Source organism: Macaca thibetana, chromosome 9, assembly GCF_024542745.1.
Source record: "Macaca thibetana thibetana isolate TM-01 chromosome 9, ASM2454274v1, whole genome shotgun sequence".
Classification (NCBI taxonomy): domain Eukaryota; kingdom Metazoa; phylum Chordata; class Mammalia; order Primates; family Cercopithecidae; genus Macaca; species Macaca thibetana.
Window position 1 is genome coordinate 34,500,292 of NC_065586.1, and position 27,571 is coordinate 34,527,862.

General features: G+C 42.1%; 2 protein-coding genes across 25 annotated transcripts in view; one reads left to right on the forward strand and one right to left on the reverse strand.

Moving 5' to 3' along the window:
- The window catches only part of PARD3 (par-3 family cell polarity regulator), a 717,622-nt gene that overhangs the window by 636,245 nt on the left and 53,806 nt on the right, over positions 1-27,571 (reverse strand). The window contains exon 1 of one of the 24 annotated variants that reach the window (XM_050804761.1): positions 4,777-7,122. The exons of the other annotated variants lie outside the window; for them this stretch is intronic. Within the exon in view, the coding sequence (XP_050660718.1) occupies positions 4,777-4,797 (21 nt within the window). The 5' untranslated portion in view covers positions 4,798-7,122. Of the gene's footprint in view, positions 1-4,776; positions 7,123-27,571 lie in introns of those variants that run through there. 24 annotated transcript variants of the gene reach the window in all.
- The window catches only part of CCNY (cyclin Y), an 876,528-nt gene that overhangs the window by 30,167 nt on the left and 818,790 nt on the right, over positions 1-27,571 (forward strand). The window lies entirely within an intron of this gene.

Genomic DNA, 27,571 nt, shown 5'->3' on the forward strand with positions numbered 1-27,571 from the left:
AATGTTTAGAGCACACTGTAGCATAAAACATAAAACCAGAACAAGTACAAATGGGAGTGCTCAGTAAACAGTAATGACTGATATATCTGAACAAAAATTTACAAATGGATGTAAAGTAACACTTCAGCTAGCAAGAAGTAACTCTCTTTCTTTCTTTTGTTTAAGGGATCACCTCCTTAAACAAAATTACCGACTACTGAAATGTAGGTAAAGTTTTTATTACATAAAATGAAGTTGACAACTAAGTGCAATTAGCCCTCTGGACTGGATCCTAGAATAGAAAGAGGACACTAATTGAAAAACTGGTGAACAGCAAATAAAGTCTGAAGTTTAGTTAAAGTCAACGTTGGTTCATTTTGACAAATGCATCACAGTGATGTTAGCAAAGAGGATGAGTGAGGGGTACACTCTCTGTACTATCTTTGCAGTTTTTGATAAATCTAAAGTTATTTTAAAATAAAAAGTTTACGTTAAAGAATGACTGAACCAGAGAGCTGTTCAACAAATGAGGAAGGGATCAACCATATCAAGTATTACTGAGGAATCTAGCAAGATAAGCATCCACCTGATTTATATTAATTAAAATGCTGAAATCCCAGGAGTACTGGGAGAGAAGGGAGTGCAGGGAATCACAGGAACTTTGCTGCAGAGCTACAGAAGGCCTCAGTGCTTCCCTCTGTCCCAGAGGTCCTGTGATATCCCCTCCTCTTGCCCTACAAGTATCACAGTCCTATTGCCATCAACCACCTTGTGCAACCTCAGTGGTGCTTCGGAATGTTCTAGAATGAATCAGAAGATCCCCACAGTTTTCCCTAAACTTAGGAATGCACCCTAAACTACTGAGTTCAGTATGATATTCAATAAAGTGGGAGCAGGGGACAGAAAACACCCCATGCACTGTACTCTTAAATCCTATGCAAGATGCTACACATAAAGGATCTCTCTGTACATACCACATGGAATGTTTTCTTAAGCTTGCTGGAAAATATTCCCTATCTCTGTCAAAGAAATGGGGAAAGGATAAGTCAGGAGGAGAGCAGAACCAAAGTTGGCAGGCAAGGACAGCTGCTAGGGTTCACCCTCCTACACAATGACCCGCCAGCGACTCCATGCAAGTTCATGGAGAAGGGAAGGGAAGAGAGGAAAGGTGTCAGCTGACTTGAGCTGGAGAGAAAGAAAAACACAAAGGCGACAGCTGGTGAGAGCCTCTGGCCCCCACCCCAAGAGGAGAAAGGGAGGAAACCTGAAACCACTTCAAGAGGAAAAAGAGGCAATCCCATTGCAGCTGGCTGCCTCCCCGGGGTTCCAGCAGAGGCGGCAGGCTGGGAGGCAGCCCCAGCCTGCTGGGAAAGCCCCCTGGGAGCTGAGCTGCAGGAGAGGGCTCCCAGAGCTCTCCTGGGTTCTGAGACAGCAGTGAATTCAAGGAGATAAGGATGTTCTGAAGGCAAAAGGATAAAAAAATGGATCAGTGCATCCTGTCTCCCTGTCAACAAACGTATCCTTCTGATGCCACCTCTTTCATGACCCAAGAATCTTTTGAATCCGTGGCAGTAGCACAAGACAACTTCCTTGACAATCACTGTGCCCGTTCCAACAAAATGCAGTTTTCTAGCATCAGTGAGTGACAGGACTGTAAAAAGCATGTTTGGTGCTGAGCTGTTCTTCTGACTCCCGCCCCCATCTCCCACTCCCACTCCTCCTACCTGTCAGCTTTCAGGTAGTCCAACTTTCACACCAAGCTGTTCTGAGGCTTCCAAAGGCCTCCCTCAGCAGCCTCTTCTATATCATGTGAAGAACAAATCACGTTCCCTCCCCTCTTTTCCTACTGATTCAGACAGAATGTTCATTCTGAACAACAAAAAATTGACATATATCTTTTGAGATCTAGACTTCACAGGATAAGAAAATTGATAAAGCCTACTAATTATACCCAGTAGGGTAAACAGTGGTTAAATTTTTTTTAATGTGAAGCTCGACTAAAGTCTACTTAACACAAAACTATCTATATCAACAATACGGTAGGCAGGTAATGTTGGTGTCTCAACTAACTCGAGTTCAACTTTTAACAGAAGTACAAAAGCAAAGAATTTGTTTACACTAGACTTTTTCCCCCTAAAACAAATATTATAGCTTATTGGAACTGACCTATTTGTGGGTGAGCAGACCAACAGGCTAACAGACTATACTCAATACTACATCTCTAAAGGCAGTAAAATGCCAAACCTACAAATTGCCTATGGAAAAGTCAACTGCTGTGTTTCCATAAGCCAATTCCCCCCACCCCGAGAGAGAGAGAGAGAGAGACTCTGTTGGCCAAGCTGGAGTGCAGTGGTGCGATCGCAACCGACTACAGCTTCAACTTCCTGGGCTCAAGTAATCCTCCCACCTCAGCCTCCCTAGGAGCTGGGACTACAGGCATGCACCACCACATCTGGCTAAGTTCTTTTATTTCTTGTAGTGGTAGAGTCTCACTATGTTGCCCAGGCTGGTCTTGAACTCCTGAGCTCAAGTAATCCTCCTGCCTCAGCCTCCCAAAGTGCTGGGATTACAGGCATGAGCCACTGCACCCGGCCTATTTTTATTTATAAAAAAATTCTGGGTAAGGAAGAAAGGGAATATCTAATTCTCATTTGTGTGGGGTTTTTAAGACCCCAATACACGCAGAAGCGACAGTCCCTGTGCAGAGGAGTGCAGCCATCTACAAATGGACCACAGAACAAACAGAATGCCCTGCTGTCGGCACAAAAACTCTTCCCATGCTGGTCGGTGCCACTGTGATACCCGCTTCCGTGGAGCAGAAGATCCTGGGATCATATTGTCCCTCATCGTGTATGGATTCAGTAGACACTACTGAGAAATCTCTTATAGTTTAACAGAAGTTAATGAAGCACATACAACACAGAAAAATGAAAAAAAGTTGATAAAATACTTCAAAAAGACCATTACTGGTTTTTGTAAACTCACAGGATGACTCCAGATTTTGCAAGCATTAGAACATAAAATACTTCAAAATTTCTTAAAACGTACAATATAACAATAAGGTAAATTCATAACAAGTAAGTTCAGTGACAATACTTAGAAGCAATAGACAATCCCATCCCATTGCCTCGCACAGGAACTGCCTATTTAGTTTTCAAGGTGTTTGTACTTCTTTTGTCTCAATCTCCCCAGAACGACCTTGGGTGGATGAAAATTCACATGATATCTGCATGCTACTCATGTACAGAGTGAGGAATCTTGGTTCTTCCAAGTTTCCTCCACTCAATTAAACCTCCAAATTACTTGCCTTTGATAACTATTTTTAAAGACAAACTACAAACAATCATAGAGTTTACAAGGGCCAGAACTGGGGTGAGATCAGAGGCACTTGCCTCTGACACTAAATGCCAAGGGGGGACCAAAATCTCAGTAGTCACAATAAATACTATAATGCAATAATTCAACAAAACAGATTGTTCAGGGAGAGATCAACAGATTAACAGACTGATTAATAGGGATTAATCCAATCCACTGCCACAACAGATCTCCAGGTTTGCAGTCCTTGGCTGGATGGCCTCTACACAACATGGCTCCCATAGGTGGTCTCCGTCTCACAGACCCTACAGGCCAAGTTCTTTACTTTTCAGTTTCCGTGTTCATTAAATGTCCTGGAAGCAGAACTGCATCATAAGATGAATGGCGATTACTCTGACCTAAAAAACAGAGAATCTCATAGATGATCTAATGCACCACATCCCAACCAACCAATCCTGGGTTGATCTATCCACATTCTGTACTGTGTGGAGGCTTTTTAATACCAGTCACTACTAGGGAGTAAAGCGTCAAGAAGAGATTGCATTCCTTAATTTTGCATTGCTTGCAATTATCTGTAAAAACTAATTTTTCAAAAGAAGAAGGGAAACAATGCAGGCAGGCCTCTCCATGTTGACAGTGAAGAATTTACAATCACCAACAAGGCACAGCAGCTACAACATCTGAAACTGTGAACCTACATTCCTACCACACGCTCCTTCGCTGAAAGCAGGAGCTTCGGAGTCACACAGTCTTGGGTGCCAAGTACCAGTCGGCCATTGATTAATACTGCCAAGCCTCAATGTCCTTTCGTATGAAAGGAACATAATATCTAATTCACTGGATTATAAATTCATATGTTGAAGGCCTAATAGTATGCACTGGACTTAGCAAATATTCAATTAAATCTTATCATCATCTTCTCATTATTATTTTTCCATTGCATCCTTCCCCAAACCAGAAAATCTCTAGGTTCCATGAAAACATGTTCACAGAAAAAACCAAAGGCATGGCAGAGCTCCATGCTAGGCCACGGTACTCTTCTGCTGCCGTCTTCAACACCGGATGAGTGGTTTCCTAAAGAACTAGACACACAACTTGTCAACAGTGTTCATCTTCTTACTCGCACTGCTCCCAACCAACGACCCAACACAGCTTTGTCATCTTGGGAGAGAAGGTGGTGGTACACCTTCAAATCAGCTTCTTTGATTCACCTAAGAAACATATAACTGAATGTGGGATGCATCTATCCTAATAAGACTCCAACATAAATCAGCACCTGTCACACAGAAGACCACACCTCAATCTCACACTTATCTTTCCAAATAAATTGAAATCTACACTAAATTTCAGGTCCAAAAATCCCATGCCAATTAACAGAGAGCACAGAGTCACAAACACAAGTAGCCAAACTCTCCCGTATCTAAAACTCTACTTTCTCGAGCCACAAAGACATCCTAACTAGCCTTGACAGATTGTACATACAGCACTGCCGGTGATGGGCATCTGAACTTGAAGTCACTGTTCCATTTCATATGAAGATTGAACCTGCACATCGGCTGTCTAGAATCAATGCCAAGGTTGGAGGAGGGAGAAGAAAAACAGGGTTGGTCTGGGAGCACATGGAAGCTGTGTGACTGCCCCCACAATCACGCCTGGCTGCAGCCCCCAGATAAGGGCATGGTGGGTCCTCCCCTGCCACCCTTCTCTGCCATATATAGCAGTGCTGGGCACCTGGCACAGACTCCCTTTGCACTCATGGCTGCCTGGAGAATTGCTCAGAGTAACAGCATGTCTCGGCTAGTTAAAAAGATCTCCAGACACTCTGAGCCTGTGAAAGAAGCAACAAACAGCCAGTTCCAAGCCAATCCAGATGACTGCTGGAGCAGCAAAAATCTCAGCTGTGCCAACTAGATCAGTCACCATGCTCCTCACCGCCTATCTCCCCCTGGACACATGGCTCTCCATGGTGTCCCGTAGAAATAACAATAAACAGCACAACTTAATTTTATAGTTAAAATGTAACAAGCCAGACAGTACGTTAGCCATTATCCATGCAAATCTTGAAATATTTTCCATGCAAAATCCAAGTTTTAATACACAGCCACCATGAAGAGGAATTCAACGGTAAGGATACTACATTTACTATCTCAAAAATAAAAAAAACTTTTTGTAAGTTAATCCAATATTTGGTCATTTATGATTTACTTTCCAAGATTAAAAAACCGAAAGGCTTCTTTTGTCCCCAAGGGGAGAGACTGGCAGCAGCTTTGAGGTCTGCCTTCCAGCTGTTTTTGTCAGGTTTTTACAACTGCTATTGCCCAGCAACTAAGTGAGCATAAACAGGCATCGCTTACCAGCGCATCATTGGAATCTCTTGATTAAACTTCCAAATTACTTGGCTTTGATATCTATTTTTAATGACAAACTACAAGGAATCACAGTGTTTACAAGGGCTGGAACAGGGGTGAGTTACAGGCACTTGCCTCTGACACAAAATTTAAAGGAGGACCAAAATCTCAGTAGTCAAGAGAAATAGTTTAATGTGATAATTGAACAAAGAAACTGCTGCATAAAAATCCAAGATAAGCAAAATGCCAAAATTTTAAATAAAAACGGATTCATCTGAGTGTCCTGTCTGATAAGAGGGAAGATGAGAAACCTTTTCTCCAGATGGTCATCACAATCGCAGGGGACCCGAAGAGCTTCAGTGGACTGCAGGAAGTGGGTGCACACCCAGGAGCTCGGGCACCTAGGACCCTCTGCATCCTCCAACACCCCGTGGACCCTATGGTCCTCCCCAGAACCCAGTCTCTGGCCTGACTCCAGAAAAATCAACAGCAATAACCTAGCAACCAACCTCATCGTTTTACAAATAAAAACAAGGCTGGTTGTGGTGGCTCACACCTGTAATCTCAGTGCTTTGGCAGGACAAGGCAGGAGGATCACTTGAGGTCAGGAGTTTGAGACCAGCTTGGGCAACAAAGCAAGATCTCGTCTCTACAAAAAATGTTAAAAATTAGCCAGGCTTGGTAGCATGAGCCTGTAGTCCCAGATATTTGGAGGCTGAGGCAAGAGGATCTCTAGAGCCCGAGAGTTGGAGGATGCAGTGTACTATGATCATGCCACTACACTCCAGCTTGGATGACAGAGCAAGACCCTGTATCCACAAAAGAAAGAAAAGAAAGTAAGTAAAAGGAAGGAAAGGGAGGGAGGGAAAGAGAGTGAAAGTGGGGGGAAGGAGAGAGAGAGAAAGAGGGAGAAGAAAGGGAAGAAAGAAACGAATACACACACTCTGGGGTGTCGACTATTGGAGGAAAGGCTAGGACAAGAACCTAAGCCTCCCTCCCCAGCGCTTCAGGCATTCCTGGCAATCCTCAGATGAACCATCACCCAAGGAAGACTCGGCAATGCAGACAGGCCTTCTATTGCTTAAAAAATTTTAGCTGGGCACAGCAGCTCACGCCTGTAATCCCAGCATTTTGGGATTACAACTGATTTCAGGAGTTCAATGCTGCAGTGAGCCCTGAGCCATGATCATGCCACTACACTCCATACTATGTAAAGGAAATGGCGCAGTAATTCTTAGAAAATAATTTAAGAAACAGCTGGGCACGGTGGCTCATGCCTGTAATCCCAGCACTTTGGTAGGCCAAGGTGGGTGGATCACGAGGTCAGGAGATCGAGACCATCCTGGCTAACACGGTGAAATCCCACCTCTACTAAAAAAGTACAAAAATTAGCCAGGCGTGGTGGCAGTGCCTGTAGTCCCAGCTACTCAGGAGGCCGAGGCAGGAGAATGGCGTGAACCCGGGAGGCGGAGCTTGCAGTGAGCCGAGATTACGCCACTGCACTCCAGCCTAGGCGACAGAGCGAGACTCCGTCTCAAAAAAAAAAAAAAAAAAAAAAAAAGGAAAAGAAAAAAAGAAAATAATTAGGCAACACAGAAACCACTAAACAATAATTCTACTATCAAAAATAATTTCTTAACTAGGAACGGTGACTCATACCTGTAATCTCAGCAGGAGGATCACTTGAGGCCAGGAGTTCAGGAACAGCCTGGCCAAAAAAGCAAGATTCTGTTTCTACGAAATTTTAAAGAAAAAAAAAAAAAAATTAGCCGGGCATGGCAGCAGAAACCTAGAGTCACCACTACTTGGCAGGCTGAGGCAGGAGGATTGTCTGAGCCCAGGAGCTCAAGTTTATAGTGAGCCATGATCACCCAGCTGCACTCAACCTGGGCAATAGAGTAAGATCTCATCTCTAAATATAATAATAATTTCTTAATACTATTTTAAAATAGTAACATAACTTACTTATTAATGCTATGGAAATCAAATGTCTCAAATTTAAGATTCTAAGTACTTTTGTAAATATGTCCATAAGTAGCCCAAACTTGTAGCCAGTTTCGTATCAGGTAGAAATAATCACAAGCATCTGTAATGAAAATTGTCGACTTCACTGATTTCACTCTTTTTTAAAAGATAAAAAATTATGAAAGACGCTCAAAAGAGTAGCTATGTTAAGTTTCTAGGTTTCCAGGAATCTCCCCTGAGAAACAGGAATTTATTTACTTCTACTAATGAATCAATTGGAAATAACATAAAACATAAATTTTGGTGACATTTTTACTAAAAGGGAGCCGTATCTCCCTCCAGACAGCTGGAGAATAATCTTTCAGCCATGCCCAGGCCAGACACTCTGACTAGAGTGTCTGCTCCTCAGTCCTTCACTGCGGGGATTAGAAGGCAGAGAAAGCAGCATTGGTTCCTGCTCTCCTATGTGGTTTTCTGGAAACCCTGCTTACCACGGAAACCAAATATCTTCAATTAAAGATACTTGCTTCTGCTTCTGCTTCTGCTGAGACACCGGCTTCTGCTAAGATTATAAAGAACAGAAATTTGTACATTGGAAATCAGTGTAAAAAATCTAACGTTCGTTTTCTGACTGGTTTGCTGTTTTGGCTTTTTTTTCTTTTCCCTTTAGCTTTAGGAATTAGGAATATCATTCCAGTCACGATTCTAAGGCAACTGGAGTGGCAGTGGCTGCAGACAGCCACTCTAGAGACAGACAGCATCTCTGGAGAAGACTAACGTGGCAATTCGTTTCCCATGTGGAAATTTTTCTTGAGGGATCTAAGCACCAGCCCAAATCAGGCAAGGTTTTGTATTTCAATAAAGAGGCCATCTCTAAATGTTCAAAACATATTCTCCTACTTTAAAAAAAGAAAAGCAAAAATGGATCGCTAAATGCAAAATCAAATCCTCATAGTGGTAACTTTTACTGCCATCTTATCTCAACTAAAAATGAAAAGTTTTCATTTTCAACTACTCTTTGCCAATACCCTCTTCACTGAGCTTCAAGGGGCTTCCACGACACCCAGCCTGGCTCCCTCCATCTGAGTCTCTGAGAGCTGGTGTCATGGTATGCCCATCATGCCAGGTTCCCTCAGAAGAGTTCATCTAATCAAAGCTTCCATGACTAACAACGATTTAAAAGCCACTTGTGAAAGATGTTGAAACATGTTCACATACAATGAATAAAGTTTGAAAATGGCTTTTATAGGATGGTTCTGGGGCAGACACTGCAATTGGCTGACTCAGCATCCACTCCTAAGGCCCTCTCTCCCTGCCTTTCTTTGCCTACGGTGGCTGGAAAAGTAAAACTCTTGTCCTCACTGGTCCAGGCTCCCCTTGTAGCTGGGCATGGTCACACGACAGTTTCCTAACCAAGGAGACCTAAACCCAGGTAGCCATGGAGCAGAGAGGGAGTGCAGGAATGAACGTGGGGGTTACCACCGTGACAAGCCTCTTTCCTGTCCAGAACATCATGGAAAAAGTAGAAAATGTGGGAGGAGGTGTCTAGGTCAGCCAGCCATCAAGGGCTACAATCCATATCTCAGCCACTGGAACCCCTCCATGCAGCATCACTTAGAAAGCTCTGCTCATGGCCAGGTGTGGTGGCTCACACCTGTAATCCCAGCACTTTGGGAGGGTGAGGCGGGCAGATCACTTGAGGTCAGGAGTTCAAGATCAGCCTGTCCAACACGGCGAAACCCTGTCTCTACTAAAAATACCAAAATTAGCTGGATGTGGTGGCGTGCGCCTGTAATCCCAGCTACTCGGGAGGCTACTACTACTACCACCGAGTAGTAGCGCTACTGAGGCACAAGAATCACTTGAGCCCGGGAGGCGGAGGTTGCAAGTTGCAGTGAGCCAGATCGTGCCACTGCACTCCAGCCTGAGCGACAGAGCAAGACTTTGTCTCAAAAAAAGAAAAAGGAAAGGAAGCTTTGTTCTCAGTCACCTCCACATCCTCCCCTCTCACCCCTCGCTCCTCTGTAAGCACTCCACACCTCAGATAGAACAGATTTGCCCTGAACTCTGGAATCAGACCCCCTGTAGCAAACTCTTCAAGTAGCAGCATCCCCCTCTGCTCCCACTCTCTCAACCAGCAAAAACCTGGCTCACCTCCTCCACAACACTGGCCAAGAACCACAAGGAACAGTGAAGCAGCTTCATTCATTCATGAAGACAGACTTCAGCACCTACTCCACGCCAAGGGCCATTCTAGGTGCAGGAACTGCAGCAGTAGAGGTAGGTGATGGTGCCTTCTAATAAAATCCTATGACACTGTAACTCAGGACACAACATTCGGGCTTCCACTGCACTAATCAGTAAGGATGTTCCCCTCATTTGTACTCATCAACACGCAGAGTGCCCCTGGGCCACAGGCCCTTCACAGTGGATGTTATCTTCCTTATCTTTGTAGCACCTGTCAGACCGGACACACAACTGGCTGTTAAATACTAATGGCATGCAGCATAACCCATCAACCTGGGGACTGACTTCAACTTCCTCCCACTAGATTTGTCCATTATGTACATTCCAAATTCTAGTCCTATTCTCTTACATCACCTCATATACTTTTGCTCTTATTTTCCCTTTATCTGTTTCCAAAATTATAAATATAGCAGTCACATGTTCTTATGGTAGACCTTGATGTCCTGACACCAAAAATCATTACGATGAAGTCTAGCATGTAGTTAGATGCTTCCTAACACCATGATTATTTCACATCACTCTGGAAATGCTAGCCAGTGCAATTAAACAGAGAAATAAATGTTTGCTACAAATACAGAAAGGGGGCAACGTTATTATTTGCACACAATAAAACTGTATACCCGGAAAACCCAAGAAAATAACTTGAATTAATATACAACTAAGAGGATTCTTAGTTTCAAAGGTTACAAAAATGAAGTTTATAAAAAATACATAATAAAATAATAAACTATATATAAACTATAACCAGTTTAAAAGACACAATAAGAAAAAACTGAAAATAGCAATGTAAAGTTTAAATCCCTGGGAAATACTTAGCAAACATATAGAACTTATATGACGCATAGAGAACTTTAAAAAGTGACAAAAAAGAAGACAAATGGAACAGCATTTAATATGTATTGCTGGATATATGTATTTCTTGGATAGTTAGAAGTAACTACTTGAAAGATGTCAATCCCCTCCTAAAATAATATATAAGGCCAGGCGCAGTGGGGCCCACACCTGTAATCTCAGCACTTTGAGAGGCAGGAGGGCAGATCACTTGAATTCAGGAGTTTCAGACCAGCCTGGGCAACATGGTGAAATCCCATCTCTACTAAAAATACAAAAAGTTAGCCAGACGTGGTGGTGTTTGCCTGTGGTCCCAGCTACTCAGGAGGCTGAGGTGGGAGGATCCCTTGAGCCCAAGAGGCGAAGGTTGCAATAAGCCGAGATGGCACCGCTGCACTCCAACCTCGGCGACCGAATGAGACCCCCTCTGAAAAAAGTACACACGTACACACACACACACACACACACACACACACACACAGTCTCAATTTTAAAATTAACAGAATTTGTGGTTTTCATGGGATGGGTCCGCTTTGGCAAAATGAGTCAAAGTCATAAGCTTGGAAAATAAAAGCAGAAAATTCACAAAAATTATGAAAAAAAAAACAATATGAAAGTACCTTTTTAGAATTAAAAACAGCTTGGGATTGAAAACAGAAAAAGAGAAAAAACAAATAAAACAGTATATATAATTCAAAAAAGTCAAACATATATTAATCTATGGAAAATAGGACATTTCAAGCAAAAGCAGAAAAGAATGATTATTTTTAAAATAAAATGATGAAGAAATTCCATTTCTAGAAAGCTACACACTTGTAGTACCAACATTACAGTTACATCCTCTTTCTCTTTCAACCTCTCTCTCACACACACACACATACACACACACACATGCACACACACACCCTAAGATTAGAGAGTACAGGAAAGCTACACAGAAGGCACAATTCACATGTTTACATTTACAGGAGAGGAGTGAGGAGTGAGGAGTTAGGGGCACGGAGCCTTATTTCTTCTCTGAACTAATTTTTATAAATGTTAAAGCATTTTAATGTTAATTTGGATTATTCTTGGTAGTGACATAATGTTTATTTTTATTTTACTTTATTTCTGAGATGGAGTCTCACTCTGTTGCTCAGGCTGCAGTGCAGTGGCACCATCTTGGCTCACTGCAACCTCCGCCTCCTGGGTTCAAGAGATTCTCCTGCCTCGGCCTCCTGAGTAGCTGGGATTACAGGCACACACCACCACGCTCAGCTAGTTTTTGTATTTTTAGTAGAGACGAGTTTTTGCCATGTTGGCCAGGCTGGTTTAGAACTCCTGACCTCAAGCGATCTGCCCGCCTCACCCTCCCAAAGTGCTGGGATTATAGGCGTGAGCCACCACGCCCAGAGGACATAAGAATATTTCTTATTTATACTCTCTTGCACTGTATATTAGGAGTGGGAGGCATAGAGATCAGTTCAGGTTTTGCCAACAGACAGAATCAGATTCACACGCGTCACTTCCACACATTGTTCATGTGTCTCAGGGAAGCTGCTTATCTCCCATTAAGTCCATCCATTCAGCTGCAAAATAGGGATAATACCCTCAACTGAGTTGTTATAAGTATTAAATGTAATAAAAAAAAACAGTCTCATACTTGGTACATAATTACCTAATAAATGGAATTGGTTGCTGTACTGATGATTTGGGTCAAAATAACAATTATCTTGACACTCTGTGCTTATAAGACAGAGAGGTGCAGTGGCCAAAGCAACTCCATCTTGGATATTAATCCACCATGCTGACTTCCGATTAACCCCAGTTCTGGGAAGGCCTCTAAGATTTCCCGTTTATCTACTGCAAGAGCTGGCACTGCCCAGAGGTCAAACAAACTTGACATCATAGTACTTTAATTGTCCTACACATCCCTTCAGAGTCACCCTTTCCCCACAGCGTATCAGCCCTGGGTCTGGGGGTAGTGCGGAGACACAGGCATGGCTTCTGTTCCTAAGTCCCAATTAAATGTTTCTCTCTTTTCTTGAGATGGCATCTCGCTCTACGACCCAGGCTAGAGTGTTGTGGGGCCATCATACCTCACTGCAGCCTCGACTTCCCAGGCTCAAGCAATCCTCCCACCTCAGCCCCCCAAGTAGCTGGGACCACATGTGTATGTCACCATGCCCATCTAGTTTTTTTGTTTTGTTTTATTTTTGTTTTTTGATAGAGATGAGGTCTTGCTATGCTGCCCTGGCTGGTCTCAAACTCCTGGCCTCAAGTGATCCTCCAGCCTTGGCCTCCCAAAGCGCTGGGATTACCAACCTAGGCCACCTCACCTTAACCTAAACATTTCTTTATGAGAAACTGGAATTGTGAGCCTCTTTCTTTGGCCTCTCAGCTTCCTCAGACTTTGAGAGTAGGTTTGTATAGGCCTGCCCACCAGAGAACAGGGAATAAAGCTGGTTGTACATCTAAGACATAGTTTTCCTAATTTGTTAACCTAATGCTTTTCTCAGTACATGATAATTTAGTCATATTGTCTTATAGAATAACAATGTATTTCTGTGGGGGGGGGTTCTGTGAGATGAGAAAAACCCAGCTGCTAAGGCTGCTGCAAAACCATCACATACTGGTGGGTCAGGCTCACTAGGGAACAACTCATTTTCTAATCACATTAAACTAAGCATGTGCATTCTTTTTGCCTTTAGCTAAAAAAAAGTAAGATAAAACTTAAAAAGAAGTGTGTGATAAAGGCTGTCTCTGTCCCATCCCCAGTTCAAACCTTAATGAGACAACTTGAAAACAACTTATTCAAGTCAGCATGTCATGCAAACATCACCACCAATTTGGCATTATGCATGGACTACTGCACTACTGACACAGTCAGCCTTTTATATTATTTATAAGCTTTTAAGACATTTAAATGCTCCTGAAGCCACAGCAACAGCTAACATTCCTGTGGGGGGCAGGGAGGAAGCGAAGTCAAGAGCTGACTGCTATGAAGACCAGCCATGGCACTGTGAAGTGTTTTGTGTGATCAAGTGTAACCATTACATCAAATATTTGCTGCCTCTCAATTCAATTGAATCTCTTTGCAAAATATTCAAGCAAAATGCAAGTGCATTTTGCAGTGCATGTTGCATGCTATGACTCATATCAGAAGGGGGACACTATTTCCAGTCACACAACTGAAAGTGGAAAGATGGGAATTTGGTAATTACCAGAAGACAGTCCTTTGGTGTGGGGTTATGATCTCCATATGCAGAGGCAGGTGCTGTCTGTGAATACCTCAGCTAAAGGCTAGTGTTTCAAGAAAGCCTATCCTTACCCTACCAAAACAATTACAGAGATTGGTCTCAAAGTCAGAGTGGAAATTCTTTTTCTTTTTCTAACACTATCTGTTTTTCCAAATGCTCCATTCATAAGATGTTTTCTAATGGAAGAAAACAGCCAGGGCAGCAGGCGAAAGCCTCCTCCTTAATGCACTTCAGTCACCTCAGCCTGTTGTTTCAGTTCCAAGGACAGGGCCTCAGGATTGGTCCGAAAAGCACCTCGATTCTCCAGCTCCAGCAGGGGTCCTGACTGCTGTGTGTACAAACGAAGTCTCTCTTCTTTATACATGCCCCCATGAGGAGCCAAATGGGATGACACTCTATCCACGCCACAGGGGCATTTGGACTGACAAATGGAAAAGCAAACTAAGAGCTGCGGACACCCCTGGAGAAGCTGGCAAATAAGCTCCAGGCAAACCTCGAAGAACAGGCAGATGACTGGTGCCAGCCCTGAGCCCTGTGTGCCACATCTGACTATTGGAAGACACCAATTCATTTCGTCCTTACTATCGTCCTACAGAAGACTAGACCACCACAAATGAAGCCTTGGGATACAGCCATTTAACGTGGCAAAGGCCCACACAAATATTTCTAAAGACCTTGCCACATGGATAACACAGAAAGTAGCTCATGCTCTGGTGAATAATGCAATTTTGTATTTTGCTGATGCCTGTGAAACCACCCAGTGGGATAAAAATAAATATTTAGCCTACTTATTGATAAAAAATATCCTCCCAGTAGCCCAATCCTGGAGGGCATGGCAGAGGGCTGTGTGAATTCTGGACATGCAGATGTTTGATTAATAAAATCAAAGAGGATATTGGTTTCAAAACTTCTTATATCTCTAGACTAGCAAATCCAGGCATGGAGAGAAGCAGAGAATCAGAGACAGGAAGAGCATGCCACACAAAAGCCGGGGCTGCAGAGGCCATCTCAAAGTATGCAGGGAGTCAGGGAAAGGACAAGGGAGAAAACACAACCTTAAAACAAAAAGGAGCACACAGTTCTCATCTAGGATACTTTTAAAGTGACTTCCCCTGAATAACTGTTTTTTATGATAATGTAGAAAAAACAAAAATAGTCATCGTAGACCAGACAACATATGGAATTTTGGTTTTATTTTTCTTAGAGACATCCTCTCCTTGATGCCCAGGCTGGAGTGCACTGATGCAGCCACAGCTCACTGAAGCCTCAGCCTCCTGGATCAAGTGATTCTCTCGTCTCAGCCTCCTGAATAGCTGGGACTATAGGCACCTGCCACCATATTTGGCTAATTTTACTTTTTGTAGAGATGGGATCTTGCTATGTTATCCAGGCTGGATTTGAACTCCTCGCCTCAAGCAATCCTCTTGCCTCAGCCTCCCGAAGTGCTGGGATTACAGGCATGAACCACCATGCCTGGCCTGGAATTTTTTATCCTGCTAGATTAATTTATTGAGAAACATATAAGCATCTATTTACCTTACCAATAAAAACACTTTCAAGTCATAAGTAGCTCTTTCTACAACCCCTGTCTTAGGAAACATCATGTATCTTATCCTGTACTTCCCCAAATAAGCAAGTTCTTTAAAAGCAAGAATCATATTTTACATTTACCTATCATGTACACACCCATATGGCTACACAGGACATACTCAAATACTTTATATTAATAGAGGGTCTTTTTTTGCAACAAATCTCTCCTTTTCATATCATAGATACAATTGTTAAAAGCTACTAATTTTTACATCAGGCAGATTTTCTTTTTCTTTCTTTTACTAATGTGTACAAATTCTAGGCTTCTCTGAACAAATTGGACAGGGTGAAATGAAACTATGCCAACCTCCAAAAACTATTTCACACTGTGTTGGATTACAGACAATCCCCTGACTTAAACTACACACATACAAATACCTCATCAGAAATAATTCTCAGAAGAATAACCTTCCTCCTGTTAATAAATGACATTTATGAGTAACTAATAACAGAAAGAGACACTTCAGCTAAAGCCATGATGTCAACAGTGATGAGAACATGAGATGGGGCTTATAAGCAGAGACCTACATCCTTGACCACAAGGACGCAAGACTAAGTGTAAGAAGTCCTTAAAACTCACGAGCAAATGTAACGTTTTGGTCAATGTGAGACTGTCATTTTTCCAAGGTCCTTAAAACAGGCAGAATGAGCCAAAAAACAACATTTTCATTGAAGCAAAGGATGACGGACAGCTTCAGGAAGAATTGCTGGGCCGAGGCTGGGTGTGGTGGCTCACACCTGTGATCCCAACATTTTGGGAGGCTCAGGCAGGCAGATCACTTGAGGTCAGGAGCTCAAAACCAGTCTGGCCAACATGGTGAAACCCTGTCTCTACTAAAAATTGAAAGAAAAAAAAAATAGCTGGGCGTGGTGGCATGCGCCCGTAATCCAACCCTGTCTTAAAAAAAATAACAGAAAAAGAATTGCTGGGCTGATCGCAAGAGCCCAGGTGCAAGGGTACGCCCTGCCACAGCAAATCCTCCCTTCATGAGGCTCAACCAGCAACTTAGGAGGTCATAACTTGGTGACGTTCTATGCTCAGTGCTACTAGGATCTGGATCTGCTTGTAGTTAACAGATAACCTAAACTGGCCTCTGATGTTGGCATCTGATCTGCTTCTCAGCAGTTTTCCCATCAAGTGATTTCCAAGAACAGTCAGAACAGTCTCTCCTCAAGGATATGGACACTCAAAGATTTAGCATTAAACTGGGAATTGAGATGAGGAATGGGAAAAAGAAAACATTCCATCCTAAGCATATATAACATGCTTTTTTGCCATTTTTCCCTTTCTGTCTCAATCAACCAATTACAAAACTAAAATGATAATGACAAATCAACAAGATAGGCATTAATATTAAGGCCCAAAGACAGGCTGTGCTTACCTGCTTCAAAGGCCACCGTATCTGAGAATTGTACTTACTGGTGCCACTTGCTCTAGTCCTGGGAACTAAGAGCTTCCCCACAATCATGGAGATGTCCCTGGTCCTTTACTCTGGGCTCAAACAGGAGCACCAAACTCACAATAAGATGTTAAACAAAACCAGCAAAGGGACTAGGATGCAAATCTGGGTTGATATCACCGTACAGGTAGGCAGTACTCCTCACACTCCCCCCATCTCCTGCTGGCAAAAAAAATGCACCCTTTTTTAAAAAAAAAAAAAAAAAAAAAAAAAAAAGTCAGCTCTGTTGCCTAGGCTGTGGTGTAGTGGTAGCCTTGAACGCCTGAGCTCAAGTGATCTTCCTGCCTCAGCCTCGAGTAGCTAGGACTACAGGCATGCACCATCACACTTGACTAGTTTTTTTTTTTACTTTTTATAGAGATGGGGTCTCACTATGTTGCCCAAGCTGGCCTCAAACTGCTGGCATCAAGCAATCTTTCCACCTCAGCCTCCTTAAGTGCTGGGATTACAGGTGCGAACTGCCGCACCTAATCAGAGCCATTCATCATTTTAAAGACAATTTCTGTCCTTTGAACCAATAAAATAATCACAGCGCAAAGCTCCAAGTTCCTGGTGAACAGGCTGAAAAGACAAAAGGGAACACTGCTAACAGATTCTCAACCACTGCTTTCTTCTCCGAAAATTTTCCTTTACTTTTCTGCATGAATCTTAGTTTCAACTTTTAGACTCAAATCACCAAAAGATACTGTCATTCCCCTAAAAGAAAGGTTCTAAAGTTCTAAACGAGATAAGTAACATAATGTCTTGAATATTTGTGAGAAAAAATTTCTCCTTGATTCCTCTGGTAGGTGCAATGTTTTTTATCCAAATCTATTTTCGATGTCTATGACAGCATTTTGCATCTTTACTTTGAGCCTTCATTTGTATTAGAACTTCCTCACATCTAAAATATATATTTCCAAAATATCTGCACAAGAGGTTCAAACCCAGTGATCATGACTGAAAGTTATAATTATTAGTCAGCACTAAAAAAAAAAAAATTAAGCTCTCATTCTCATCTAACACAGTATCTGGTTAACAGAAAGTTGCAAATAACTGTGAGGTGTGACATGCTACAGCCTGTCCTTCATCTACCTGTCTTTCCTTTTCCTGATTCTTAAATTGTCTTTAAGAAAACACGTCCTGGCCGGGTGCAGGGGCTCATGCCTGTAATCCCAACATTTTTGGAGGCCAAGGCAGGCAGATCACTTGAGGGCAGGAGTTCAAGACCAGCCTGGCCAACCAACATGGCAAAACCATGTCTCTACTAAAAATACAAAAAAATTAGCCAAACACAGTGGCTCACACCTGTAATCCCAGCTACTTGGGAGGCTCAGGTGGGAAAATCGCTTGAACCACGGAGGCAGAGGTTGCAGTGAGCCAAGATAGTGCCACTGCATTTCAGCCTGGGCAACAGAGCGAGACCCTGTCTGCAAGAAAAAAAAGAAAAAGAAAAGAAAAGAAAAGAAAAAAAGAAAACACATCCTGAAAACAATTGCAAATTCTACTCATGCCAGCTAGGACCATGCCCAGGATTCTGGTCCCCAGTTAACCTCATCAGGACACGTTTTTCTGCCACCGGTCATAAAATTCAGAGTAAACGATGCCTCATTTTGTCCTTGAACCGGAGGGGCTCTGCTGATGATGCTTCAGTATACTATTCTAAAATTATCCTCTCGTCTAGATAAACCCGCAATTGTAGACATAAAATGTTTAGGCATAAAATTTAATTTCCTAAACCAGCTTCCTTATTGGCAGACTTTGACATTTACTCCTAAAAATGCATCTGTTCCTGACCCTTTTGCAAGCACTCAAAGTATTCACTCTGTAATCCAATATCGGCCAAAACTATTAAATGCTAGAAAATGCTACAATTATCTACATGGGCCACTTTACAAAAACCTCATGCAATCAGGGCGTAGTACTGACATGAGAAAAGCTAGGATAAACATTAGCTGAGTAAAGAAAAAGTTTTAAAATCACATCAACTTTTTTGGAGTACCCAACAATTTCCACATACCATTGCTATATGTTATTTTATAAATTCTTTTTAACAAATCCCTTCAAGAAAGGTAGTATGCTCCCCATTTTACAGATAAGGAAACAAAGGTTCAGGGAGAGGTAAGCAATTTTTCCAGATAACACAGCTAGAAAGTGGCAGAGCATTATTCCAAAGTCTTTCCACTCCACCACACTATGTCTCAAAGCCATCTGCAGAAGAGCAGCTTTGGAATGAAAGATATTAGGAGAGGCAAGTGAACTGTCACTGGAAAGTCACTGTGTTGCCCGCAATTTCCTTCTTCCTCTATCACGTCACACTCTCTACAGAAGGACACCTCATGATGAGTCATTTTCTAGTTGGGGCACTCAAGCATAAGGCCCTTCAACTTACAGATAGTGTAACATGGAAATGTGTTTTAATCCTGGAAGCACTTGAGTTTGGATTAATTTCACTTTACTCATTCACAGAAGAAAAAAATTCCTAAGAACAGCTCCCACCTAAAATGCAAGAACTAGAAAAGTCCAAGCCCACCCTGTGAAAGGGCACACCTGGAAGATCCTTAAGTTGGTGACGGGTGACAAGCAAGGTTTAATAGCACAGGAAATTCCCTTATGGTATAAATTATACTGGGTGTGACCAAAACGGCTAAATTGGGTCATGATAGATAGTTGTGTCAGACAGAACAGGTTATGCAAACAAAGGCTATGACATGGAGGATGATTTCTGCTGCACAAGAAGAACAGAAAGAGGCGGGAGGAAAAAGCTACAGAATCATAGGAACTGAAGACAAATGAAAACTAAAATAAATGAAGACAAAATTAAATGGCTTCCAGTAATCAAAACTCAATACTGAAACTTTTTTAAAAGACAAAAAAAACAAAAAAACAAAAAAACTCAATACTGACAATAGATACAAATCAATGAGCATTGGATATGAAGCACTTTTTTTTTTTCTTTTTTTTTTTTTCCTAATAGGAACCAAAGAAACGTACTATGGCATAGAAAACTGGGTCAGAATAGGTTTTGCAATGGATTTTATTCACACTTGTAAATCTTTAAACTTAGGTCCTAAACGGTCCTATCACATTAGAAGAAAAACAATGTACATAATACTTAATCAATGAGTAAGCACCTACTAGATACACTGTGCTCTTGAGAACGGTTTCACAAATGGCCTTGCTAAAGTAGAACATCACATTTTAGCTAGAACCACCCAGAGTATTTCCAAAAGTGACTAACATCTACTCAACGCATTAGAAAAGGGAAAAAGAAGCTTCTAGGACTTTCCATCTCAAACATTTTACTGAAGGATGACACACGCAGCAATCAAACATTACGATTTTAAGCAAGTGAAAGAGAGCAAAGAAAAAGTATTCATATAAAACAGGAAATGAGAGGGACAATTTGAGGCAGCCAACTCAGTCACCCACCACGGCATTTTACAAGTCACTTTATTCCACATGTGGAATAAGAGAGAAACTGTCTTATGGCTTAACTTTTTCATGTGAAAAGCTCTGCATACACTACTGCACTTTCTGATTTCTGTCTACTTTAAATATTAGCTAAGAACACTTATGAATCTAAAAATACTCCGTTTTTGGGGAGTGGAATTTCTTTATTCATATTTGCACAATACTTTACCTGTCAAAATCTTTCACACTGCCATCAGGTATACGGGTTTCAACGAGTTTAGTATAAACTTAGCCAACTTCCAATAACTTATAAACTTCCAATCTTAGCCAACTATATTGTATAAGTAAACTCAATGTGGGAGGCAGCCTCTAAAATGATCTCCCTATCTTCTGGCTTTCATGTCTGTGTAAACCCTCCCCAATCTACCTTTTTTTTTTTTTTTTTGGCAGGCGCAGGGGTAGAAACAGTATTCATTATGTTGCCCAAGCTGGTCTCCAACTCCTGGACTCCAGTGAGCTTCCCACCTTGGCCTCCCAAAGTGCTGAGATTACAGGCATGAGCCATTATGCCTGGTCCCAATCTACTACTTTTTGTGTTTGTTTTGAAACAGGGTCTCACTGTGTCACCCAGGCTGGAGTGCAGTGGTAGGATCTCTGCTCACTGTAACCTCCACCTCCTAGGTTCAAGTGATTCTTGTGCCTCAGCCTCCTGAGTAGCTGGGACTACAGGCACCTACACCATATCCGGCTCATTTTTGTATTTTTAGTAGAGATGTTTCACCCTGTTGGCCAGGCTTTCTAGAACGCCTGACCTCAAGTGATCTGCCCGCCTCAGCCTCCCAAAGTGCTGGGATTACAGGCATGTGCATTGTGCCCAGCCCCAATCTACTTCTAATGAATAGAATATAGCAGAAGTGACAGGATGTCGCTTCCAAATTAGTTTATAAAGAGCATGTGCCTTCTGTTTTAGGCACTCACTGGCTCTCTCTCTCAGATTAAGAGCTGCATGTGGTGAGGAGCTGACACCTCCGGTCAACAACCACCTGAATAAGCTTGGAAGCAGAATGCCCAGCCCTGCTCCAGCCTTCGGATGACCGCAACCCAGAGAGACAGCAGTGGAGATCCAACTAACACACACCTGAAGTCCTGGCCCACAGAAACTATGTGTCAGTAAATGTCTGTTTTTTAAACCACTAAGTTTGGGGATAATGTGTTATACTGCAATAAATAAATTAAATTAATTAGATAAATTGGATAATTAATATATTTCTTTATATATGATCCTGTCACAGAACACACAATATTATTTGGACATAAAGTTCAACCAAAAAAAAAAAGGTGGGATGGAATACAAATATATTCAAGTACCTAGCCTTAAAAAACAAAAAGGGTCAGGCACAGTGACTTAAGCCTTATTATCCCAGCACTTTGGGAGGCTGAGGCAGGCAAATCACTTGAGGTCAGGAGTTTGAGACCAGCCTGGCCAACATGATGAACATCCATCTCTACTAAATATACAAAACTTAGCCAGGTGTGGTTGCGTGTACCTGTAGTCCCAGCTACTCGGGAGGCTGAGGCAGGAGACTCACTTGAACCCAGGAGGCTGAGGTTGCAGTGAGCCACAATCACACCACGGCACTCCAGCCTGGATAACACAGCAAGACTCTCTCAGAAAATAAAAGGAATCCCCATTTGGATTTATTATCTTTCAAACATAAAAAAATTATACACATATTCTGGTGTCTAGGCTAGTTTAAAACAAAACAAATTAGATTGATTATTTTTCAGTCCTAAGAAGTAATTAGTGAAACATTTTAGAAATATAGCAAGTTATAAAATTCCTGGGAGATTTCCAGAGGCAAATAATGGCCTATTTCTTCTACGAACTCACATAAAATGATTCTAGCATTCTTCCCTTGATGATTAAAATGAGCAGATCACCCTGGAGAATCAATGTTAAGCAAAGACAAATGCCTGCCTTCCATTATCTTTTTGTAGTATTTTATGTTCTGTAGTGCACTGCTCTTCTACAAAGAAAGGGCTATGGCTTTTTACTTAAGAAAATGATAAGTCCAAAAGGAACAAAGTACAGCCACCAAAATAATTATGTATGTCATGATAAACGAACCAGGAAGGAAGACGTGTCAAGGATGGGATTTGAAAAAGTGCTTCCACACATATAACACAGACATAAATACAAATACATATATATTAAATACAAATACAGGTATATGTGATATGAACACACTCACAAAAGAACATTCAATTTTACTCTACGAAGCTACTTTGATGTCCTAGTTTACACCCATACTTTTACTGACATTGAAATAAGCTGGTCTTTAAAAAAGAAAATCATATAAATAGAAACTCTAATGCTGTTTCCAAACCTGAAAGTCACCCAGGTCACTCCTACAACAGGTTCACGTTCTAAAATAAAACCCTAAAACATTTATCAACCCACTTTACTGAACAGTTTACTTTTTTTTGTGAGAAAGAGAGAGGGAGGGAGGGAGGGAGGGAGGGAGGGAGGGAGGGAGGGAAGGAGAGAGAGAGGGGGGAGACAGGTAGAAGGGGAGAAGATAGGGGGGAGAGAGAGAGAGAGAGAGAGAGAGAGAGAGAGAGAGAGAGAAGAGAGAGATGGGGTCTCACTCTGTCGCCCAGGCTGGAGTACAGTAGCACAATCACAACTCACTGAAGACTCAACCTCCCAGGCTCAAGTGGTCCCACTTCAGTCGTCCAACTGGTCGGGAACACGGGCACGTGCCACCATGCCTGACTTTTTTTTTTTTTTTTTTTGTAGAGATGGGGTCCCGCTAGGTTGCCCGGGCTGGTCTTGAACTCCTGGACTCAAGCAATCCTCCATCCTCAGCCTCCCAAAGTGCTAGGATGAAAGGTGTGAACCACTGCGCCCGACCAAAAGTTTACTTTTTAAAAGGCTCTATCTATATGACGTTAAATACTTGACAAAAACCCTTAAGTTCCACAAAATAGTCTTGATGTGTTGGAGACTGGGAGTCAGGGAAAATGACTGTTGCTGAAGAAACTCTAGCCATTTGTGCTGGGCTGGCAGGGCTCTGCACTCACAGTGAAGATGAGCCACAGACGTGACTTCTAGAGTTCCCACAAACCTACCGGCTACCACTGGAAGCACTACCAGCAAACCTACCGGCTACCACTGGAAGCACTAAATTTACTTTGCAAATACAATACACACCTGGGTATGTTTTAAGAATAAGAAACATTGTACATCAGACCATCAATATTATCACATGATTCAAATCAACACTCCATACACTGAGAATTGTCTCACTGGTGGGGGCACTGAGGGACAGATTCCATCAGAAGGCATATTTGTTCCCCATCTTAGTAGTTCTTAAAGAGGCAGAACCACTGCCCAGAGGGCATTCTGGAAATTTTGTTGTCACAATGACTGGAGGTCACTGCTGGCATTTAGTGGCAGAGGTCAGGCACCTCTAAACATTCTGCAATGTGTGGGACAGTCCCACAAAAGGAAGAAATTGTCTTCAGTATCTAAAGGTCCCACCAGACACTCAAGTCAGAAATTTGTATATAATTGTCTGAGCCTTGAACACATAAACACAAAGTATTTTTGCCCAGTGTTGATAGTGCATGGGCACTGCATTCCTGAAATAGTAACTTTCTAAGGAAAGGTCACTATTTTCGAAGAGCTGAGGGCTGCAGCAAGGCTGTCTGTAATACTGAGTGGCAATGCCACCCACCTGCATCAGCTTGCCATCCTGTGTCCTCTGGGGGAAGCTGGGAGAAGGATACAGGGTCATTCTCTGTATCATTGCAACTTCCTGTGAATCTGTAATTATTTCAAAATTAAAAGAAAAAATAGAGATGTTGAGTCATATGGGGCTGAGAACCACCACCATGAACTTATCAGAATAAATGTCACCACTCCACCCGACCAAAGCCAGAGCAATCTTCATCTCATTTACAGCCCATCTCTAATCCATCACCTACAAACCAGACACCTGCAGCTGTGTCTAGCCCAAAGCTGCCTGGGTACTCAGGAGAGACGGCATGTGGGTATTAGAACCCACACCTCCTAGCTTCCAAATCAATGCTTTTGCTGCAACACAGATTATGTGATTTTCTGCCACCATGTATACTGGGTAAAAATATTCCCAAATACTATAATAATTTTTAGGCAGCACTTTTTTTTCAGAATTGAAATAAATTCAAATGACTTAATCTCCTCCCAGCCACATACTACTAAGATCCAAATACGTCGACGAAGTCACTGGATTTTCAATTAGTTTGCCAATAAATAGGCACTGGTTCCCAAGCTTTTATACTCCATGGCATTAAAAAAAATGGAATTTGTACAACACCACAGGACTACACATACCTGGCCTCTTCAAGGACTAAGGTGCCTCACCATCCTGCATGCTGGTTGGGAAGCTGACCCAGGCACTGGTCATATATTATTGCAGATTTACAATTCTCAAGAAACCCAGTAGAAATTTATTTATCAACAGGAGTTTGTCCGCAAGACCTTAAGGAAAATGGGCAACCTAGGCTTTCTTCGAAATTTCTGAAGGAAGGCATTCTAAATGCAGGGTGCTCATTAAATATACGATCTCCTAATTATACACTCACCTGACATGTTATGGCCAGCCTACGTACTTCAGTCAATGAATGCAATGTCCTTGAATAAAAAATGGTGGTTGGAAAATACAGTTTAAAATAGAATTCCTTAAGAGTCCTTCCTCATCTTTAGTGATACACATAGAAGAATCTATAGGAAAAATGACCTATTTTTGGGGATTTGCTCTGACCTAATCCAGCAGGTACTGGAGGAAGTGGGGAAGGGAGTTACAGATAAATAAGACCGGCCATGTGTTTGTGCCAGCAGCTGCTGGAGCTGAGTGGTGGGTGCCTGAGTGCTCATTATTCTGCTCTCTGCTTACTTTGAAAATTTCCATAATGAAAGATTACTAAAAAAAAAAAAAAAAAAAAAAAAAAAAAGCTCAGTGTGTGTTAAGAGTAGTGTGCTAAGAGGTAAACGGTGGGAACTGCTGACTGGAAAGAAAATGAAGGCAACACTGAGCCCAGGAGTGGGAGCAGGGTTTCCCTCTCACACTGGCTATGAACCACCCTTTTCTGAGACAGCTTTTCTAGATAAGCACCTGTCTGTCTTGTGTTTCTCATTAGCCCAGCACACAGCACTCAAAGTACTGTAAGATGAAAACATTTATCTTAATAGCCTGCACTGTCCATAATCTACATACTTCACCTTCCCATAAGCTGAAAAGTTTAGGAAGTTAGGGTTAGGTCTCATCCTTCTCAGTGCCACCCACAGGAAGAAACTCACCTATTTGCCAATTATTAGACTTTAGCATCCTCCCTTCCTTTTGGTATAGGAGAGCTAAAAGTATACACAGTATTGACAGAAAGACACACCTCCCCTCCCCCAACCCACTCCCCAAAAAAAGATACAGTTCAAATTCAACACACTGGTTTTCTGGTACCTTTATCCAATACCTCCATCCCCAAAGAAAAATACAAAGTTTAAGGGTGAAAGCTCAAATCTAAGCAAGATGTCCAAAAACCTACACTTCCAAACTAAAGCATTCCATCCACACTATTTGTGTCCCAGGTAACAGCTAGTGCAAACCCCAGCTCAGGAGAAAGAAAGCCATACTACGTAAACCAGGCATGGTTTTGAGTAGAGCATTTCTTCTTAAGATTTGGGCTTCCTCAGCCAGGTGCAGTGGGTCACACCTGTAATCCCAGCACTTTGGGAGGCTGAGGCGGGTGGATCACCTGAGGTCAGGAATTTGAGACCAGCCTGGCCAACATGGTGAAACCCCGTCTCTACTAAAAATACAAAAATTAGCCAGGCGTGGTGCATGCCTGTAATCCCAGCTACTCAGGAGGCTGAGACAGGAGAATCACTTGAACCTAAGAGGCAGAAATTGCAGTCAGCTGAGATCGCACCACAGCACTCCAGCCCGAGCAACAGAGTAAGACTCAAGAAAAAAAAAAAAAAAAAGATTTGGGCTTCTTCCAGTCTTTGTACTAAAAACAGGAGCAGTGATAGCGTTTAGCGCTTATTTCTCAGAGGAGAAAAAGAGACTTTAATGATAGTATTACAGTGGCTAACATCTCTGCAGGGATTGTGAGGCAGGGAACATTCTCAACACTTTTCATTTATTAACTCATGTGATCCTCGTTCAATCCTAAAAGTACTATTATTACACAAACACACCCCACTCCACAGATGAGGAAACTGAGGTACTGCAACGTTAGGTAATTTGCCTAAAGATTACACAGAGCTGAATTTCAAATCCAGACAGCCTACCTACAGTCTGTGCTCTGAGCTACCCCAATAGGGAATCTGAAGAATCAAACTATATTTTATTGAAATTATTCCTTCTAGTGTTATGAATCAACAGTCCATGTTAACTGTGCATTTATTAATGATCCACTGGCTACCAAGTCAATCAACACATTGTACTTGCATCAGAATAAAGCATCATGGATTAACCAATATTAAATTATGTTTTATTACTTGTATTTTACCAGACTTCTTAGTAAGGATCTGTGTAATCCTATATGGGGGATGCGGGGGGATCACTCAAAGCTGACACTAGCAGGTCAGAAATGGGTATTTGCCAAGGGAAACACTTCAAGGTACAAGAGCAGATTTAAAATACTCTGATTCAACACAGACATCTGCTCTGCCAGAAGCTACCATCTGCTTCATATCCCAGACAGCAAAACATTTCAATAAGGAAGTGTCAAATCTGACTCCTAATCAGGAAACAATTATCTACATTTGCTACTAGCCCCAAAGCTGATTCGAAACTCCTGGGGCAAAAGTTAATGGAAAAACCACAGTACAGGTACACATTCTAATGAGACTAGACATCAGCCAAGATTCCTATCAGCTCTAATATTTTAAAAATACTTAATTGACCAAAAAAAAAAAAAAAAAAACCCCCCACAAGATCTAAGATGAGAGCTGTTGAGAAAATTTTCAGAGGAGGAAGAAAAGCAGGGGTATAGAAAACAAAGGCCTTTGAGGAAACAATCTAAGGGGCTCCCTGACTCAAAGGGACCTACCGCCAGACAACTATGCACACAATTACAATGCAGGAGCACCGTGTAAGCATCTTTAAGATAATTACAATGACTTTCAGAGGCTCAAACAGGCAAGCACTAGAGCCTG